We start from the raw sequence: 21,920 nt of genomic DNA on the forward strand, positions 1-21,920 counted from the left end.
GTCTCGGCATGCACGCTTACACACACACTAACACACACTCACACTAACACACACAGAGTTGACATCCAGAGTTCATAATACAAACAGCTCTTGTCTGGTTTGAGCCCTGCGGTTTCCATCCCCGGCCTCAGGTGAGCGGGCGATGCCATGCATATTCACTGCAGGTGCAGCAGGTGTGATTATGGCTGAAAAACTGAACAGCTCCCCCTGCTGGTCGGACATGAGCGCTGCGGCTGTTCAAGGTGTTAAAGCCTGAGTAGAGGATGGCTATACATCAATGATGCTGTGAGGTAGGGCTGGGCGATATGTCCAGTTTTTAAGATAATTAGATTTACTTTCAAATGAGATAAAGGGTAAGACAGTATTATTTATATTGATATTGTTTATGTTGATTAATGCCAGGCCTAATGCTCAGCAAAAAGACTGTTTACAGCGACAACCAATAACAGTAATATGCTTGTTGACCACACAATAATCTATTTAAATTTCAAACAAATGATACTGATACCTTGTTTGTAACCACAGCATAAAAATATCTTGTAGACAAACTGGTAAATTTATAGTTTTAATATATTAAAAATGCAGAAATCTCCTGAACACTGTCTAAACGGCACAAATTTTTGATTGCACAATATTTAGAGTTGTGAACTTACAAAGCAAAGCTTCAAGCTTGTTCTCAATCAGAGAATGAGTGGACTAATCAGCCTTATTTTAGTAGAAAGAAGCTGTAGCTACAGGTGTGGTTTGGTTGAAACTAGGTATGCACCATGGCATCATTTCAAACATCCTTATAGAAATATTGGCCCTTTAAACATCACTTATCAGCTAATAATGTGGCATAAACAGATGGCAGTAGCTGACGTTTATTGTTGTATTAAACTGATTTAATACTGACATTTAGCACGTCTTACTGCTGAAATTGTGTAACTGTTTTAGTGCTACAGGTAAGAAAAACTGACCTGTTTTATGATCAAACATGGGAAACTGTCTGCATTGTAGGAGTCTTACACCAAAAGTAGCAATGAAGAAAAAAAGCATTGCTATTGGCCCTTGAGAAAATGGTGAAAAGCAGGTAAAAAGTGGCAAGATCGGGATAAAAGAGACAAAAATTGGTCAGGTAAGGCAAAAAGGTGCAAAAAAAAAAGGGAGGGAAATGGTGACAAGCGGTTAAAAACAGGAAAAAATGGGGGTGAAAGTGGAAAACTATGGAAAAAATGGGCAGAAAAGGGGGTAAAGAGTGGCTAAAATAGGATAAACATGGAAGAAATGGGTCAGGAAAGACAAAAGGGGCAAATACTGGGGAGAGAAATGGTGAAAAGCATTTAAAAAGTGGCAAAAATGAGATAAAATTAGAAAAAAAATTCAAAAAAATGGCCAGAAACAGTGATGAGAAGGGGTAAAAGAGTGGCTAAATTGGATATAAGTGGAAAAAATGGGTCAAGAAAGGCAAAAGGGAGCAAAAATGGGAGGGAAAATGGTAAGAAGAGGTTAAAAATGGGCAAAACTAGGATAAAAGTAGAAATGTGTGCAAAAAAAAAAACCTTAGAAAAAAGGGCAGAAACAGTCATGAAGGGTAAAACTATGGCTAAAATGGGACAAAAGTGGCAAAATGGGAGGGAAATTGTGAAAAGCTGTTAAAAACTGGAAAAAATGGGAGGAAAGGGAAAAATGTAGAAAAACTTGGAAAAAAGTTTTTCTCTTTTGGTTAGAAATACGACTAAATATCTTTTTGTTTCTGTACTTTTTCACCACTGATCGTTAAAAAAATTGAGTTATTTTCATGGTGTTTAAGAGAATAAAAAACTTCAACAACCTAATTAGCTAAAAATGTTTCTAATGTTATTTTACAAGGTAGACAGTGTGTAGGTGTTTATCTGCATATTTCTGAACATATAAAACAAAAAAACTGCCCTATGTTGAGTGTCTAGGACTTTCTTTGTTGCTGTGGAATCAAACAGGCTATAATATTGTTTGATTTAACAAGAATCATAACAAAATCTCTGAATCTAATACTGTGACAAATATTTCTTGTTCCTACATGGGATATATATCATGTTTCCCAATTCCACTAAAAAAATATCAAGCTATAATTGTTGGTTCATATCGCCCAGCCCGACTATGAGGTGTGTATGGCTACCAAAACCATGTTCTCCACCCTCAATTCTTTATCTTTTTCATGCATTTCTCTCCACAGTTTCAACCCTGATTCCTTTAAAGTCATGCTTATTCATCTCCAACCATGCTCCGTCTTTGGAAAAACTTCCCTCTTCTCCACAAACATCTTTAAATCACTTACTAATCTCTGATAGGTTCATAGGCTTCACTATAATACTCATATTGTGCTGAATTATTACCGCCATGTAAGAAAAGAACACAATTATTGTGTAGCGCGTTTGGGACTCTAATGCTTCTTCACAATAAAGTGTTGAATATATTGTAAATATACTTTGTCGTCATATATCCTACAATATAATGGTGCATTATATATACAACATATCCTCGATGCTTACAAAGAGTATGGGTAACATATTTCCTTTTACAATATTCATCATACACTTGACATACACATGTGGGATAAGGGTCAACATCGACAAACGGCTGTAAAATACTGTAAAAATATTGAAAAAACAAGAACATTCAGGGTCTGCCTGGTGAGTGGTAAAATAGGGGGTTATAAATGTAAGTACAGACGTGTCGGGTTATGGCACCGGCATGGAAACCAAAAGAGGACGACTTCTGTCCTCGAAGCAGTAAAAGGCCTAAAAGAAGCTGTGCTGGATGCAGGCATGCGGATCACTGAGAAAACAAACTCTCGGCCAAGAAATAGAGAACAGAAGCACAACCACGGGACAGAAGCAGAAAGAGATTGCCTGTTCAAGTAGAGCAAAAAAAAAAAAAACTCTTAATAAGATGCAGTTTAATCGCTGCACACCAGGAGCAACTTCCACTGATGCTTTTGCCTCTAATTGGCCATCAGCGATCTAAGAAGAGGAGAGACGAGCTGCACCCTCGCATCACGCCGTACTCTGCAGCCACACCCGCATCATCATATGTGGTGCTCAGTCTTTGTACCACCTTCAGTGAGCTTAAAGCTGTGACGTCCTGCTCCTGTGTGGAATGTGAATGCACCACGGGATGTGGCAAAAAAAGGAGCTGGAATGTAATGGCTCCGTAAGACCTGGTGATGCCTCAAAGTCAGACTTTAAACCAACTGAAATCCAACAATCAGTCGTCTAAAATGTGATGGTTGAAAATGTTTGGTCCCAAAACGGAGAGAAAAGTCAAGATAAAGGTGGGAGAACGAGTTCGACTGGAGAGGTGCTTTGAGAGAACAAAAGGGAGAAAAGTAAAGGATGCTGGGTGTTTGTTCCTGTCTGCTGTTCAGTCTGTGAGCACCGTCTTTATCTTTGTCTCGCTGCAGGTCAGTCTGCTGCTGCACCAAAGACACCTTGTCTCTGCACATCTGTGACCTCCCACCTCCTGCACCAACATCCTGGCTGCTGTTTCCCAGCCCTCCTCTGTAGCCGAGAAGATTGGGGTGCCGGGTGGGGCGTCGTGGTCGGGGGAGGGCGTGGGGTTGCACCCTCACTCCAGCTCCCCCTTCAAGCAGAGCTCCAAACCCTCCTGGATCTCAAATAAAAACCGATGCAGGGAGACAGCCCGCCGCTGGCAGTGCAACGCTGTGCCGCTCCCGGCGCCCCCGCCCCGCCTCACTTCTTCACGGCCTGTCTGTAGCTGTGTCTCTGGCCCTCCTGTCGGGGTTTGCTGCTGCTGCAGGCGCTGGCTTTGCTGCTGGTGCCTCCGTCTCGTGAGCTGCTGACCTGGCTCACCTGGCTGGCCTGGCTGCTGTCCTGCAGCGTGGGGCTGGAGTGAGCTCTCTGCAGACTGCTGTCCTCCAGCAGCTGGGACTCGAACACAGACAGGTCCTCCTCGCCGCTCCGTATTTTAGCTCGCAGCAGCATCACGTAGGTCCCGTACCGTGTTTTCTGCAAGGATTATACGACAGAAACATTCAGCTGCAGGACAGGATTTTAAAAATTCAAACAGCTACTAATTTAATAAAAGTCTAAGTTTTCATGAGACTTTTATCTCATCCTAATAATGTGTTATCTTCTATCAATTTTGCATCTAGCTGTAATACGGTACTACCATCAGAAAGAGGCTGGAGTGCATCTAGAAGCTTTTTTGTAACTGCCATTAAAAACTAAAGAAAAAGAAAGCATGAGTACATTTATTAGAAATTAAAAATGAAATATCACATTGACATTAGTATTCAGAGCTTTTACTCAGTACTTAGTTGAAGCACCTTTGGCAGCAATTACAGCCTTGAGACTTTTTGAATATGGCAAAACAAGCTTTGCAAACCTGGATTAGGGAATTTTGTGCCTGTTGGAAGGTTAATTTGGTCCAGGTGAACAGGTTTTCATTGAGGATATCTCTGCACTTTGCTCCATTCAGCTTTCACTTGACCCTGACTAGTCTCCCAGTCCCTGCTGCTAAAAGCATCCCCACAGCACGATGCTGCCACCATCATGCTTCACTATTGAAATGGTATTGAGCAGGTGATGAGCATTGCCTGGTTTCCTTCGTAAAGTTTAGAACTGGGGCCAAACTGCTCAATCCCGGTCCCTTCTTAAGAGTCCTTCAGGTGCTTTGTTGCTAACTCCAAGCAAGCTTTCATGTGTTTTGCACTGAGGAGAGGTTTTCGTCTAGCCATTTGGCATAAAGCTCAGATCAGTAGAAGGCTGCGGTGGTAGTTGTCCTTCTGGATCTTAGTCAGAGTGACCATCAGGTTCTCGGTCTCCTCTCTTACTATGGCCCTTCTCCTCCGATTGCTCAGTGTAGCCGTGCGACAAGTTTTTGGAAGAGTCCTGGTTGTGCCAAACTTCTCCCTTTAGAGAATTATGGAGGTCACTGTGCTCTTGAGAACCTTGAGTGAGGCAACAACTTCTTTGTAGCCTTCTTCAGATGTGTGCCTTGCATCAATCCTGTCTTTGAGCTCTGCGGGAAGTTCCTTTAACTTCATAGCTTGTTGTTTGCTCTGATATCATTGCCAGCTGTGAGGCCTTCTATAGAGAGGAGGGTGCTTTTCTAAATCATGTCCAATCAGTTTAATTTAGCACAAGTGGACTCCAATCAAGTTGTAGAAACATCTCAGCAAATATCCAGAGAAACGGGAGGAACCTAAGCTAAATTTAGAGTTTTTCGGAAAGAGTCTGAATACTTACATCAATGTAATATTTCAGTTTTTAATTTTGATAAATTTGCAAAAAAATCTACAATGTAGTTTTCACTTTGCCATGATGGGATACAGAGTTTAGGAAACTGAGAATCAGTTTAACAATCAATTCAAGTTAGCACTGCCAGGAAAATCAGGTTAAGTTGAAATTACTGCAACATGATGCTAAATCTGCTAGCATGGCAAAGGTTATTTGCTAGCATCAAGCATATCCCTAGCATCTGTGAGAATTTCCTACATTTCTTTGAATAACTGGCCGTGTCTTTCAAACATTAATTTTCCTTAAACCTCACATCCTTTACAAATGATTCCATGCTTCACTGCCTCTACCATTTCTTTTCTGACTCACCTCAAACTCCAGATACTCGTCTCTCTGGCGGTACTCTTCCAGCTCACGACCTTTCACTTTGCGGTCAGGAGGGTAAGAGCGCAGCTCGGCGAGCTCGGTGGAGAGAGCTCTGAAGCGAGCTTCATGAGATCTGACCTGTTCCTCCTGTGAAGTACAAAGACAGCACAGATCATTATGAGGAAGATGAAAGAAACACCTGTTTTTAGTGACACTTTCTCTCTGTTTTCCCTTTCCATCATACTGACTCCTGTCTGGTCACCTGATCAACCAACATAACTGTCTTCACCGAACATGTTCCCTCCGTTTCAGTGATCAGCCCACTGTTGGCTTTGTATCACAGCTTTGTTTTCTCTTCTGGCTCAGTGCTTGGCTGCCTTGTCCCTTTTGCTTCCCTTGTTTGTTCTAATCAAAGAGACAGCTGTTTTTATTAGCACTAGATTTCCACTTTGTGCTTCCCTGAAAGGTTCGGAAGCTAAGGTGCAGAGACAAAAGACAAAGAGACAAAAAGGGGAAATCTGGTATGAAAAGACAATACCTGCAGGAGGATCTACACCTTTACACAGCTCATTTTCTAGCTCTTTATTATTAAAGCTCATACTATCACCAAAAAAAATCTGGTAGAATAATACAACTGAGGTTGTCTGTTCCGACTCTTGTCTCAGATGAAACCTAGGATAGATGGTTAGCAGAAATAAAAGTTTTTGTTTGTGTTAGGCCTAAGGAATGCTTCCCTTATATAGGAATCAATAATATGAACATACATCAGATCAGCAGTGTTGGGGCTAACCTTCTGTATGTCTCACTGGCCTGGCCCAGATCGGATTTTGGAACAGACCAAAAGAATATTCTGGCTGAAGAGTTCTAAACTTCAGTGAACTTCCACTGGCATTAATGTAAGTATAAAAACTGTGCAGCAGAAGCTTCATTAACAGGTTTCCATGGCCAAACAACTGCATGCAAGCCTCACATCACCCAGTCCAATGCCAAGCGCTGGATGGAGTGGTGTAAAGTACACCAAAACTGGACTTTGGAGCAGTGGAGGCATGTTCTTAGACAAGTTACACTCTGTTTGGCAGTCAGATGGGCAAGTCTGGGTTTGTGTGCCAACTGTGAAGTTTGGTGCAGGAGGGGTAATGGTATGTGGATCTTTTTCAGGGTTTGGGTTAGGCTCCTTATCTCCAGTGAAGGCAAATCGTAATGCTTCAGCAGACAAAGACATTTTGGACAATGCTATGATTCCAACTTTGTGGCAACAACTTGGCCCTTTTCTGTTCCAACATGACTGTGCCCCAGTGCACAAAGAAGGACTATAAAGACATGGTTTGATGAGTTCTTGGTGGAAGAACATGACTGGCCTGCACAGAGTCCTGACCTCATCCCCAACAAGCACCTTTGCGATGATCTGGAACAGAGATTGTGAGCCAGGCCTTCTCATCCAACAGAATGAATGAGCACAAATTCCCACAGAAACACTCCAAAATCTTCCAAGAGTTGAGGCTGTTATAGTTGCAAAAAGGGGCGGACTTCATATAAAAGTACATGTGTCTGAATACAATGTCATTACAGTCCCTGTTGGTGAAACGGTTTAGGGGCTTATAGCTTTGTTGAGCCCATTTACCCAAAGAAAGCCTGACTGTGTTGAGCTCACGTTGACCCTCTAGATCAGTCAGATGTAATATAAAACCAAACTCAAACATGGACTGCCTTGTTTGATTTCATTTCTGTAAACTGTTCAGCAAAGACTTCTGATTGGAAGAATTGTCAGATGAATATTTGATGGTTTTGTTCTCACAGGGTTAACTACATGGCTTCATTTGTTTCTTATGTCTGTAAACCACAGCAGGCAGTAATGTGTTTTCACTTTCACTCACATCTGACCAACAAGAAGAATGAAACGCCCGCAATCAGATCCACTAGAGGCAAACTAATACGTCACATTTGTGTTAAGTGGAGTGTTTATTCATGAAAATTTAATTCTAATTACGCCGCTATTGAGCTCTGAAAAATGAGGTGTCAAACTCCTTTTGAAAGCGGTCACACAGTATGGGTCATTACTCTTATTCTGAATGATTTCTATCGGCTCCTTCAGATAAATTTCACATGATCCTGGGCTTTTAAAAACCAGGTTCAGTCTGGACGAACATGAAGATACCTCGGTCTGCTTGGACATCGTTCCTGGCAGCAGCGGCCGGCTGAACTTCTTCTGGGATCCAATGGCTGCCGGGAAAGGAGGAGACGAAAACATGGCAGCCACTGTGTTGATCCGTGTGATCCAGGACTGCATCTGCTCGGCGTTCCTGCGATGGATCATACACGCCCACACGAGCAGAGACACAAACAGAGAAGAGAAAGAGATGTTAAACACACTGAGAGTACAGTAGATCCTCTCTGTGGTGCAGCACACTCACAGCAGCAGCTGCAAACATCAAAGGAGTCATTATCAGAAAAACGCAGCCCTGCTGTTGACAAAGAAATTATTTTGGAGCCAATTAATGCATGAGAGAAACGAGCCTGTTTTACACTAACAGACCTATTAGGGGCCCAGGAGAAATATCAGATTGAGTCAGACTACCTCGCTTAAATCTCCAGGGAGTGACAGAGAGAGAGAGGAGGAGAGGTAGAGAGACTTAGAGAAGAGAGAGAGAGAGGAGCTTGGTATCTGGGACAAATGCAAACTGCAACTGGAGCACAGAGCCGGTCCTCCAGGGGGCTGAAACATGTGGCCACTCATGTGCCACTTCCTGGATCCTGATAACGCACACCTCCACCTTCCCTGCAACTATAAACACTCTGAGTGCTCAGCATCGATCCGTGTGCTCTCTGTGTGGGCTGATCTGCACAGCTGGAGCTGCATGTTTGAAGCTGAGGTTTGATGCTCAGGTGCTTTGATACCCACATCCAGCTACGCTACATTACTGAAACAATGCTGTAACTGTAGTATTGCATGCATATTTAATCGCTCAACTTGTTCTTCCAAAACAGCGAGCATTTAACTGCTGCTGTGGCTGCTTCAACTCTTCTGGTTTCATGCTTTCCACCTGATGATGAAACCTCGCCTGGGTCCAGACATCCTGTCAGCCAAGTTTACCAACACAACAGATTAGTTTGGCACACGCAGAAACCTCCAGGGCAAAAAAACACCACTGAGGAAGAGGTGCCAAAACATGCAGTTACTGCAGTGGCCTTTTGAAGTTTGCTTTTCTGGTGAGTCTTTAAAAATGTTCCCTTTTTTTAAGTGTTTTGAACGCCTTGTTAACAGTCAGACTTGTGGAAAGAGGGATTATTTTCCCAAAGTGGGCCTTTTTGCCATTTCTCCCCCCATTTTTTAAGTATCTGGAGCTTCAAATGACGTTCAGCCATACTAAATAATCTGTCAAATGAGCTTATTTATTAAAGGAAGAAGAACCACGAAAAGGTCTGCTTTTAACAAAAAAAGTTTCTTTGTATTTTAGATATTTCATATTTTCGAAGTTTAGTTTTGAATATTAGCAACCTGAAATGCCAGATAGAATTTTCCACATATCCATGGATTTATTTTAGATCTATCCGAGCAAAAGCTCATACATGCTTGAGAAGGGCAGCACCTTTCACAGAAATCTCATTGTTGACATAAACTATGAACAAAAAGGTTTTATTTCCAGGAGTAACATGAGATTAATGCCATATTCGCATGGGATTCTTCTTACCTAGGGACCTTTGGTAATTTGTAATAATCGCACAAGATGACTGTGTTTTAATCCCATGCAAAACAACCATGTCTTTAATTTGTGAAGTAAAAATTCCAGGGGAAATTTTCTACTATATTTCAGCGCACACAGGTAATTCTAATCCAGTTCAAATCGGTGTCTGTAATTTCTGTCGGCTTTTTCTGCTCCTTTTTCTGATCGAGAAAAAAAGAGAGGCAGCGTAGAAGATTGTTAAAGTTTTGACACATGTAGGTTATAAACAGTGCTTCTCTTAACAGTTAATTTCCGTTTACATGTAGAAATGGCTTTATGGAAACTGGAAACTGGTTAACAGTAGCACATATGCAAGAAATGTCATCTGCAAAACGTGCTGTGCACAGAATTGCATTTTTTTGTGTGAACATTAGAAATAAAAATTCACTGTGCATTTACATCACTGCAGCCATACAGCAGCTCATTGATTTCCTTCAGATGTTGGTAAATTTGAGCACAGCACTAATCCCATAAAAAGAACTTCAGTGATTATAACCCTGACAAAAGTAAGATTAGCTTTCATCAAGGAGACTAAAGCAATTCTAAAATGCTCATGCTGGACTGTTGGACATACAAAAACCACATTTCTCCAATCTCCATGTAAAGGTAGGTCAGTAAAAATGAATTAACACCAGATTTAAAATAGCTGCCAAAATGAACACTGTCATAGTGTGATCAGATGAATATGTCTGTCAAATTCTTCACAGGCCAATCAGAGCAACTAAACATATAACGTAGTGGGGAATAATTTACAAAATGCAGCTCTTTTCATCAATAAATGTGCTCCAGTTCTGATCAAACTGTGTCTATATCTGCATTTGCACCAATCTCCTCACTGACCGCCATTGTTTATGGTCTCTTCAGCAAAATCACACCACTGCCACTACCGCTTCTTTCTCCTAAAACGATGCTGATTGGTTCAGTCATTCTCACACTGGGAACAAATGCATCGTCTTGAGTTATTGATCATCTTTATAGAAAAAAAGGACACATTTATTTATCTTAAAGAAAAGAGACTTGAATTCTGGACCTATGCCTATGAGGGGGAGTTCTCTGAAACCTCCAGACCCTCCTGGTCATGGGCTGGACGGCAGCCAAAGTCTTCTATTTTGAAAAATGTGAACAAGGTGTTTTCATTCTGACCTAACCTGTTTGGTTCAGTTGAAACAAATTCAAGTCCATTTGAGGTTCTTTGAGCTGCCTGCCAGAGCTGTCAGCCAACCCTGGTGTGACCAAGCAACCAGACCGAGACTGCATAAACTGTGGTTCTCAGTCGGCTTTTAACCCGACTCAGGTGCAGTTTGTTTTAAGTCAGCACACCAGCCTTAATCGGACCCTCGCTGCAGAAAGCATTGAGCCTTCTTGGATTAAACCAGCCACCGTAGCCAGACATGTTAAAAACCCCAGGCAAACCTGTAGGTGCTTCAGGGAAAAAAATGCACAAATCAGGCATTTAGCGTTAGCTCAGGCAGGCCACGATGTCAAGCACTGCCATAATTGAGATCAGCTGATCCCACACAAGTCCTTATCAGCTGACTTACTCTAAGCATGCTATTTAAATTGTTCTCCCTGGCTATGCTCTGTCACTCTCTGCAACCCTCCTCCGCCCCAGCTCCTCCTTCATCCTGCTTCTGACTTAATCACTGTCATTCTGTTGTCATTGATGGGTGTTTCGCCGTTTCTCTCCCTGCCTCAGGCTTTCCTTATCAGCTCAGGAAGAGCAGGAATGTGTCCTGTTCCTGCTTGATGTTTTCCACAGATGCTCGGGAAGGACAGGGGGATCTCAGGACAGCCAAACCGCCAAATATTAATAAAAGCGTAAGAGCTAATTAATAACTATGATTAAAGACAAAAGGATGCTGAATGAAGTGTTTTCCCCTTCCTCTTATGGACTTAATTATGCAACAATGGAACAAATTGGTCAATGATTCAGACTAGAGCAACTTTACTATAGGGGAGAAAACACTCTAGAACAGATCCAATGCAGTTTGCATAGCAAAATATTTGATTTTTGTCTATCTCGGACACATTTGCTCTGTTAGTAAAGCGCCGCTCTGTCTGTGTCTAAAATAAGGTCAGCAGAGAATCTGATTACTGATGTGCTGCATCCACGCATATTTACAGGAGCTTTGTTATTCCTGTACATGTAAACATTGATCGTATGATAAGATTTGCCTCCATTTGAAACCAAGGGCCAAACACATTTCCTTCATTGAGAAACCTTCAGCCACAGGAAGGTTTTCTAATGTAAAAATTGTGATTTCTTTATTTTACAGAGGCACATAGCACTAGTATTAGTTTGGTTAAAGACTATTTAACCCTTTGTTGCCAGAAAATAAACACATGTAAAGTTGAAACGTGACTCACGGTGCCTGGAAGAGGTAAACCCTCCAGTCAGCGGTCCTCAGGTAGAACACGTTGGGTCTCTTGCTGTAGTCTGAAGCCTTCATGGCCAGAGAGTGATGGATGGAAACGGCGTTCTTCAAGTCCTCGTCAGAGAGCTGTTTATCAGGCCTATACTCCCCCTGGAGTCACAATAATTACAAATAGGACATGAGTGCTAAGATTGAAACCAGGAGAACTTCACACTCATTAAGGCTGATGAGGTGACAATGAGTGGAGTTTACAGAAGCAGCATCTTTAAAATTACTTGTCCCGAAGCATGGGATTATCAAGTTATACACCTTATTCTTTTATTCTAGAAGAAAGCAGCAGAGGTGAGCAGTGCATCTCTACCTGAATTGGAAACATCTAGTTGGCCAGAGCACAACAAGTTGTTATGAATTCAGCATAATTTTTACTATGTGATTACTATATACCTACCTGCCATTTGTAATAAAGCAGAAAATGAATTACTTTATTAATTATATTAAGAATCTTAGTCAAGATAGGAGTAGTCAGGGTGCTAGAGTCAAAGTAGAATTCAATGGAACGGCACTTAATCATCACTTTATCATCTGCTTAGATGGCATTTCATCACAGTCCTTCCACTGGGACTGAACCCTAGAGGTCACTATATCATGTTTTCGCCCCAATAAGAGGTCAGCCTGATGGACACTTCATCACATTTGTGCACAGGAAGGGCACTCCGAAAGCCACTTGATCATATTTTGTCCAATGGAAGGGCCACTAGAGGGCAAATTATCACACTCTGTCAATCAAGAGAGACCAGGACGACACTTAACTGCTTATTGCCAGTTGAAAGGCCATCTTGGAGGGCACTTTATCAAGTGTTTGCTGAAAGGGTACCTAAGAGGGCACATTTTCATATTCTGTCCATTGAATGGGCACTTTGAAGGGAACTTTGTCATTTGTCCAAGGGAAGGACGCTGTGAAGGGCACATTAACATTTACCCAAAGGAAGTGCACAATGGAGGGCACTTTATCACTTCTCCAAAGGAAATGCAACTGTGGAAGGCACATTTTCATTTCTCCAAAGGAAGTGCACAGTGGAAGGCACTATCATTTCTCCAAGGGAACTGCATCGTGGAAGGCACTTTATCATTTCTCCAAAGGAAGTGCATCGTGAAAGACACTTTATCATTTTTCCAAAGGAAGTGCCAATGGAGGGCACTTTATCATTTCTCCAAAGGAACTGCATCGTGAAAGGCACTTTATCATTTCTCCAAAGGAAGTTCACAATGGAGGGCACTTAATCATTTATCCAAAGGAAGTGCACCATGGAAGGCACTTTATCATTTCTCCAAAGGAAGTGCACAGTGGAGGGCACTTTATCATTTCTCCAAAGGAATTGCACAATGGAGGGCACTTTATCATTTCTAGAAAGGAAGTGCATTGTGGAAGGCACTTCATCATTTCTCCAAAGGTATTGCACAATGGAGGGCACTTTTTCATTTCTCCAAAGGGAAGTGCACAATGGAGGGAACATTATCACTTCTCCAAAGGAAATGCAACCGTGGAAGGCACTTTTTCATTTCTCCAAAGGAAGTGCACCATGGAAGGCACTTTATCATTTTTCCAAAGGAAGTGCCAATGGAGGCGATTTATCATTTCTTCAAAGGAAGAGCATCGTGAAAGGCACTTTATCATTTCTCCAAAGGAATTGCACAATCGAGGGCACTTAATCTTTTACTCCAAAGGAAGTGCACTGTGGAAGGCACTTTATCATTTCTCCAAAGGAAGTGCATCGTGAAAGACACTTTATCATTTTTCCAAAGGAAGTGCCAATGGAGGACACTTTATCATTTCTCCAAAGGAACTGCATCGTGAAAGGCACTTTATCATTTCTCCAAAGGAAGTGCACAATAGAGGGCACTTAATCTTTTCTCCAAAGGAAGTGCACCGTGGAAGGCACTTTATCACTTTTCCAAAGGAAGTGCACAGTGGAGGGCACTTTATCATTTCTCCAAAGGAATTGCACAATGGAGGGCACTTTATCATTTCTCCAAAGGAAGTGCACTGTGGAAGGCACTTTATCATTTCTCCAAAGGTATTGCACAATGGAGGGCACTTTTTCATTTCTCCAAAGGAAGTTCACAATGGAGGGCACTTAATCATTTATCCAAAGGAAGTGCATCATGAAAGAAACTTTATCATTTTTCCAAAGGAAGTGCCAATGGAGGCGATTTATCATTTCTTCAAAGGAAGAGCATCGTGAAAGGCACTTTATCATTTCTCCAAAGGAATTGCACAATCGAGGGCACTTAATCTTTTACTCCAAAGGAAGTGCACTGTGGAAGGCACTTTATCATTTCTCCAAAGGAAGTGCATCGTGAAAGACACTTTATCATTTTTCCAAAGGAAGTGCCAATGGAGGGCACTTTATCATTTCTCCAAAGGAACTGCATCGTGAAAGGCACTTTATCATTTCTCCAAAGGAAGTGCACAATAGAGGGCACTTAATCTTTTCTCCAAAGGAAGTGCACCGTGGAAGGCACTTTATCACTTTTCCAAAGGAAGTGCACAGTGGAGGGCACTTTATCATTTCTCCAAAGGAATTGCACAATGGAGGGCACTTTATCATTTCTCCAAAGGAAGTGCACTGTGGAAGGCACTTTATCATTTCTCCAAAGGTATTGCACAATGGAGGGCACTTTTTCATTTCTCCAAAGGAAGTTCACAATGGAGGGCACTTAATCATTTATCCAAAGGAAGTGCATCATGAAAGAAACTTTATCATTTCTCCAAAGGAAGTGCACCATGGAAGGCACTTTATCATTTTTCCAAAGGAAGTGCCAATGGAGGCGATTTATCATTTCTTCAAAGGAAGAGCATCGTGAAAGGCACTTTATCATTTCTCCAAAGGAATTGCACAATCGAGGGCACTTAATCTTTTACTCCAAAGGAAGTGCACTGTGGAAGGCACTTTATCATTTCTCCAAAGGAATTGCACAATGGAGGGCACTTTTTCATTTCTCCAAAGGAAGTTCACAATGGAGGGCACTTTTTCACATTTTACTATGTGGAAGTGCACCCTTAAGTGAAGGGAAGGGAATCCTGGAGGGCACTATCGTTTATCGAAGGAAGGGTAGTTCATGATCTTTTGTCCACTTGAAGGGCACCTTAGAGGGAACTTTATTGCCTTATATCAACTAAGAGCACACCTTGGAGGGAATTTAATCACTTAATGCCTAATGAAAGGCCACCTTTGAGAGCACTTTACCACATGTTCTTTACTGGAGGGCACTTCATTGCTTATTTTGAATGGAAGGGCGCTGTATTATTTCTCCACTGAAAGGGTACTTCAGAGGGCACTTTACCATGTTTTGTCTACTGGAAGTGCACCCTGGGAGGCACATCATAATGTCATGTCATGTTTTGTTTGATGTACCATAGGGGCATCCAAGAGGGTTCTTTTGCTGTGCTTTCAGTAACAATAGGGAAGTGATACAACTATAAAATAAGGATTTCTCTGGTTCTGAAAACTGTTGGAATATTCTCCTTGAGGACACATTGACACATTTTTGTCAGTTCCAGAAGTTATAAGGGTTTTGTAAAGGGCTACAGGATTAAATCTCAATTTCAAGAAGAGAATTCTCAACAACATGGGCAGTGACATCCTCTCTATAAATGTTGTTTTTATCTAGAGGAATGGCGGTCTGTTCAGCTGGCAGAGGTCTCCCCTTACCACAGCCAGACCCCTACATGGTGCCAGGACACGACTGTTCGGCCTGGACAACATATCAGAGTGAGTATTTGGATGAGTAAACAGGAAATAGGCTCCACAACAGGCCTCCTTTGGACAGAATACTTGATGAAAAAAGGGAAAGATTTAGTGGTTGACGTGGTGCATTAGAAAATATTTGTTATGCGCCACAGGGAACAAGATTCACCTTCTGTAAAAATGTGTTGTTACTTTGAAAGTTAACGAGAAAGCTTATGGAGATGAAGTCACCTGGTATTTCAAAGGTTGAATAATGAATATCAAGTGGTAGCTGTTACAAAATGCTCCTCACACAGTCTGACACAAAAACATACATTTCTATCAGACAACAGTGTGATAATGTGAGCGACTCACTTTCTGCAGGTAGAGAATGAGCCCTTTTAGGATGGCGTAGAAGGTTTTCCAGCCTCGCTTCCCTCGCGGTGCTGAGAGGAGGAGAAAAATGTTAAAGCTGCAGTTTTGGTTAAGAACATAAAAGCAATAATATGCAGTGAATTTAGCCAAAGGAAAGTTCGGTGAAGCTTTCCAGAAATGTTGAATAAATGGCATTAAATGACTAATGTATAGGATGAACCATGAGCTGGTTTATGTGTCATCCTCCTTTGTGAGTCTTTTCACACCTCGACAGAGATGTAGTCGCTTGGTTTGATCGCTGATGACTGAAAATTGGTGTGAAATTTGTTACCACACAGTGTTTAGGAGGGCGTCCTCTGATTGGTCTGATGGCTGTTTAATTCCACTCAGAAAGAAAAAGATAATGACTGAATGGAGAATGAATTAAAGGTCATTTCATGGAGCAGAGTTTCTCTTTTGTCTTTCCTTGAATTGACCTTAATTGCTGATGTAACTAAGAGCACAGAATACTGGTGTCCCTCTGTGTGGTTTCAGAGATCTCCTGGTCCGAGTTAACACATTTAATTTTGTTTTTCAGGAGCAATGGTGGAATTACTTTACATCACAGTGGCTGCAGAGAGATGCTGATGTGGATGAGCCAGACTGTGTTGAAAGAGACAATAAAACATCCAATAAAAAGTGCATTCATTGTGAACCTTATTTAATTGCTATTAATGCGATGAAATGAGGTAGCTGAACGTATGCAGGAAGAACGTTCCTGCAGGATGTGGTATCATAGTGTGTCAGTGCATCATTGCTATCCAGTATCCAGTATGAGACAAGAATATGTACAGTTTAAGAAGACAGATAAAGTCCATTGATTGTTTTAGCAGAAAGAGCAGCTAGTAAAAGGACCTTGTGTTAAATTTAAAAGTCAAACTAATATTCTGTCATACTTTATCAATTTTCATTGCAAAAATGTTGAGAATGTGATCTCTGAAAGGCCTCTTTAGTACAACTGAGGGCGTTTATCCTCATGAATGAATGATTTATCCTCTACGTGACAGCATGGGTGTGTTCAGTAGTGAGTAAAACTTTAACTCTGGCTGATTTTAAAGGTAAAAAAGAGTCAGAGACTGGAGTATCAACTCGTACTTCTCTTCCCGTCAGAGTCGGCGTGGACTTTGCGGACCAGAAACCCGTTCTTGTACAGCAGCGTTCCTGAAGGCTCCGTCCTGTCCAGGGGCTTCCCGCTGCTGCCCACCCGCTTCATGGATCTGGAGGTGTTGGAGTCGCACAGGCTGTCCCCGAGCTCGGAGAAGGACTTCCGTAGCTCCTCCTCGTCCCTTTGGAGACAACATTAAAAATCAGATCAACACTTATGTGTCATGTCTCATTAGCAAGGCGAACAAACACGTCGTCATTCATCCTGTCTGTTTGCTCTTGCTGGGTTACACAAGAACAGCAGAGGACACCGGGTCCACGGATTTCACAGGCTCTCTCTTACTTTCATTTCATACAGTACACATGAGTAATGTTGTGTCTTGGCAGGGGTTTTGTTACACAACACAAATACAAAGCGTTGTGTATCAGGGGAAACCTGAGTGAATGGAGCTGTCTTCAAAGTGTTTTTCTCCTGAGAAGGCGTCCTTTCCGTGATCAAAAAGTACCACAGCTAAAGAGTGACACCATCATCCATCTCCTTCAGCTTTGAGGTGAGAAACAGGGGCATCTTTCCCCGAGGGAGGGGGCAACATCCTGCTCAGAGATACAGACACATCACTGCTGCTCTTCATGCTCACAAGGAGCCTTTAAAGAGGACAGAAACCCACAGATACTCCACAACCAAAACATGAGAGGAGACTCCAGACAGGTGACGCCAGAACCAACACAACCTGAATGTTCTTTACAGGAGCTGCTCAGTGTATGGTGGCTCTGAAGGGTCAAACAACAGAAACCAGAATAAAGAAGACAAAAAAGAGAATTAAGATTCCTCTCTGAAAATATCTTTCAGATGACTAAATGAATAAAGAAAAGAGAAACAGCACAATCAGCACTGCCAACAACAGAAACGGCTTTTGGGCAATAATGAGTGAGGTATTCAATTTATTTTTAAGTTGGAGCATTTGTCTTTAGCGGGGAATCTCAACCTTTATAGCCCGGGACCCTCAAAATAAAGGTGCTAGAGACTGAGGACTCCCACTGTACCTGAAGATGGTTGAACACAGCCATGCCCATTTAAGAACAGTCATGTGCAGACAAGGCTGCCAATAAGGGGGGAGAAAGGGGAGCGCTCACTGGGGCCCAGCCAACTTGGGGGTCCATGAAGGTCCGGAAAATCATGGTACATTGTAAACTTAAGCTGTGATATCCATATTTATATGTAACCTGAATAATAACAACTCTTATCCAAGCAACAAATACCTTTTTTATTCCTTTGTGTCATAGTAAATAACCTTATTAAAAATGCAAATGCCTTTTCTTAAAAACTGACAAATGGGATAAAAATGGCTAAAATTGGTTAGAAATTGCAAACATTGATGAAAAAGATGGTGAAATGATATTTTAACAGTAGATGAATTGGTTAGAAGAGCCAAAATTTTGATAAAAGTGACCAAAAAATAGGAAAAAATTGGGGTAAAAGGGGTAAAAATGGGTAGGAAATTTTGTAAAAGGGGATTTGAAAGAGGAAAAAAGTGAAAACTAGCAAATATGGGCCAGCTGAGGCAGAAAAATGGGCAGAAATTGGCAGTGAAACTGGGTTAAAATGGGCAGAAATGGGAGTAAAAAGTGGTTAAAAAGGTGAAAATAGTGGCAATTATGGGTCAACAGAGCCAACAACAGGTGGAAAAAGTCAAGAATTGGGTTAAAATGGGCAAAAACGGGAAGAAAAAAGTAATTGAAAGGGATTAAAATTGACCAAAAAAGAGTTTGAAGTAGCAAAAATGTGTTGAAATTGACAAAAATGGGTGAGAAGGAGTGATGAAAACTAAGAAGTTGCACAAGTGGGTAAAAAGATAGGTCTAAACTGTGCAAAAATTGATGAAAAGTGGCAAATAATAGTGGCAAAAATGGGTGGGAAAAGCTGTTAAAAAGTGGCACAAATAAATACGTGCAACATTAGAACCCATTAACAGTTTGACAAACTTTTCAGCTCCAAAATGAGGAAACAGTCACTCAGCACCAGTGCTACTAATAAAACACACATGCACTGATATCATCAATAAATCTCAGCTGGGGACGGCCCATTCTCTGGGTTTATCAGGTCCAGCCTAATCTGTGTGCAGAATTACCTTTTATAGCTTTTGTGAAGACTATGATTCCAGCATAAACCTCACTTTTTTATATTTAACTAATCTTATGCATATATTTTCATAAAATTGAGTAAAATATACAGTTTGAAATCATTTAAAAAATTTTTTTTTAGCATTTTTAAGGCATCTGGCGACCCCCTTTCAGTCTCTCATGATGACCTTCATGTTGAGAGCCACTGGTCTAAAGGTCAAAGAAAATCTGTCAAAGCATTTTTGAGATAATGTTGAAGCTCAGACAGATTACGATTTAATCCATCAGACTTCTTTAATCTTTTTATTACAGTGAAGTTGTTTCTGTTGGATGTGAAGTTTCTGGTGAACACCGCTCGTTAGAGTCCGGCCCGAGGAGCCATCTTTGAAAAGTCTGATGAGACGCTCAGTTCTGCTGCCGTCTTTGAACGCAGCCTCATTTCTTAATAAGCACTCTGGTGTGCTCCCAGTGTCTGAGTGTTCTTTTTATCAGAAACCAAGCAGCACTTTTGACTTCTGTTTTGAAGATCAAAGATTTTTGTTGTGCTCACTCCTTTCAACCCGCCATATTTCTCTTTTAATTTCTCATCTATATCATGATAACAGTTTTCAAGAACATTTTCTTAAGTTTTTTAATCACACAGATTGAATCTCAATAAATATCATTGTCTATATGCTCTTTTTAGTTTTGTTTTACATTCTTATTACCAGGCTGAGAGTTTCAATTGATTATTTTTAGTTTTGTCTCCTTTTTCTATTTGTATCATCTTTATTTTATGATGATTTCTGCACAGTTTATTAACATATTAATAGTATTTTTCTTTTCTTTCTCATTCATTCTATTGCTTTATAAACACATTTCATTGCTTTATGTTTGCTTTTTTTCTGTTTAAAAACTTAAATATCAATTTTTTTCCCCAGTATTTGAATACTTTACTGTGTGTAGACTCTTGTATGTGAGGCTTATATAAGACTGTCAATGAGTGGATGCACTAATCACATTTATTTATATATAATATAAAATATTTATCATGCATGAGACCAGCCTAAACTACAACCAATACTCATCATAACTGAAGCTGTAGCAGCTGGTGTGCATTTATGTGACATAATTATTAACGGACTGAGCAAAATATTAAACCTATGTGATAAGCTAAAATTTGCAAACCGTCTTGTCTCAGATCAGTGAATCAGCTGCTTTATTTAAGACTTTATCTGACACAGCTGGCATTTCTAACCCTTAAAACAAGATTCATATGTCCCCTTTTTACATTTATCTGCCTGCAATGTTCTAAAACCAGCTGTGTGTGACCTAACAAGCTGAATCGCTTTAATCTGCAACAGCTCAGTTCAGCCTGCTGTGATTGTCACCAGCAACATCCTAAAACCATCTCTTTGGTTGCAAATCTTTGGTCTGAACTGAGCATACTGGTCGCAGCTCCACACACGTGTAATGTCGTCATGTGTTTTAGCTTTAAATAATGGTATTTAAGGTATATAATCTGCAGCTAACTTTTTAGTCAAAGTAATAAGTATTAAAATCAGCTTATACACAGAGTTATACAGTAATATTTGTAACTTACAGCTGCTTTGAGTGGAGGAGGATGACTGACCAACAGACAAGGTGAGGTTTGCCAGGCTGACAGTCAAAGGTGCGTTGCGAGCATTTACAGTGACAGTACATTGAAAACTCAGTGGTTTCCTCTGTCACAGACCCCAAAGTACTAAAAACAGGTGATCGGTTTTGATGATCAGCAAGCAGAAGCTTTAATATGATCACCTGATCACATAATTTAGATGAAAATTGTGAGATAATGGGGAGCAGGTGGCCTAGTGGTTAAAGGCGCCCCCCATGTATGCAGGCGGCCCGGGTTTGAATCCGGCCTGAGGCCCTTTACTGCATGTCTCAACCCCACTCTTGACCCTGTTTCTGACTCTATCCACTGTCCTCTTCTATCTAATAAAGGCACAAAAAGCCCGAAAATAAACCTTAAGAAAATTGTCAGATGATGATTGGGACATCACAAATGTTTTGTTGTTTTATTTTACGTGCATTACCTCTTATATTAACCGGTCCTGCTGTTTCCTGCATGATTTTTATTCTAAAACAGGAGATAATGTGAAGTGGCACATGCATGTGCAGATATGAATGTAGATGTTGTAGATGACTTAAAGAGTTCCATTTTGATTTACAATAGAAAAACTTTTATACTGATTATGATTTCAGGGCTTTCTAAATAAAAAGAAACTCCAGGATGCAATCCATCCTGATATCAAATCAAATCCCTGCTTTAAAAAGCATGATTGAAATGTGTCACCAGTGAAGATGCACAGCCCTATTAGAGAATTTATTATAAGTGAGAGGAAATGTGTTTTTATTGTATTTGAATGACAGACAATCTTACGCCACACATTACTCCCGCAGTGTAAATCCCATTCTCCTGATAATCCCACATAATTCACTGTATTCAGTTCTTTTTAGTGTTTTAAAGGGATTTGTCACATTAGGAGATGATCGGAGCCGCAGGCATCAACAGCAACGAGCCTCTGCAGCTGCAGCCTGCCGAGCGAACGCGGCAATCCCACTTGTTACCTCACCAGGCGGCACCCATGCAAAAGTTCAGCCTGAAAATAGAACGATGGCTGGATGCCGAACCCCCCCGAGACCATGCTATGAGTAACCAACGAGAACATAACAGCAGTTAACCCCGCGCAGAAGCCAGGGAGAGAGAGAGAGAGAGAGAGGGAAGAGGGAGAGAGAGAGGGAGAGTGATGGAGCCAATGAGCACGCAGCCTGTTGCCTGGTAACTGCCTGAATCTCGCTCTACACAGAGACACAGCAGAGAGGAGCTGGAGGGGGGAGGGAGGAGGA

General features: G+C 41.2%; 1 protein-coding gene across 2 annotated transcripts in view; it reads right to left on the reverse strand.

Annotated features, from left to right (window-relative positions):
• Positions 1–1,122: 1,122 nt before the first annotated feature.
• Positions 1,123–21,920, reverse strand: part of LOC121528781 (PH and SEC7 domain-containing protein 1-like) — a 96,480-nt gene continuing 75,682 nt past the window's right edge. For both annotated transcript variants that reach the window (XM_041816372.1, XM_041816371.1), the window contains 6 exons: positions 16,920–17,110; positions 15,786–15,856; positions 11,675–11,832; positions 7,741–7,885; positions 5,589–5,732; positions 1,123–3,986 (listed from right to left, as the gene is read on the reverse strand). In XM_041816372.1, coding sequence (XP_041672306.1) covers positions 3,711–3,986; positions 5,589–5,732; positions 7,741–7,885; positions 11,675–11,832; positions 15,786–15,856; positions 16,920–17,110 — 985 coding nt within the window. In that variant the 3' untranslated portion in view covers positions 1,123–3,710. The remainder of the gene's footprint in view (positions 3,987–5,588; positions 5,733–7,740; positions 7,886–11,674; positions 11,833–15,785; positions 15,857–16,919; positions 17,111–21,920) is intronic.

Source organism: Cheilinus undulatus, linkage group 20 (assembly GCF_018320785.1).
Source record: "Cheilinus undulatus linkage group 20, ASM1832078v1, whole genome shotgun sequence".
NCBI lineage: Eukaryota > Metazoa > Chordata > Actinopteri > Labriformes > Labridae > Cheilinus > Cheilinus undulatus.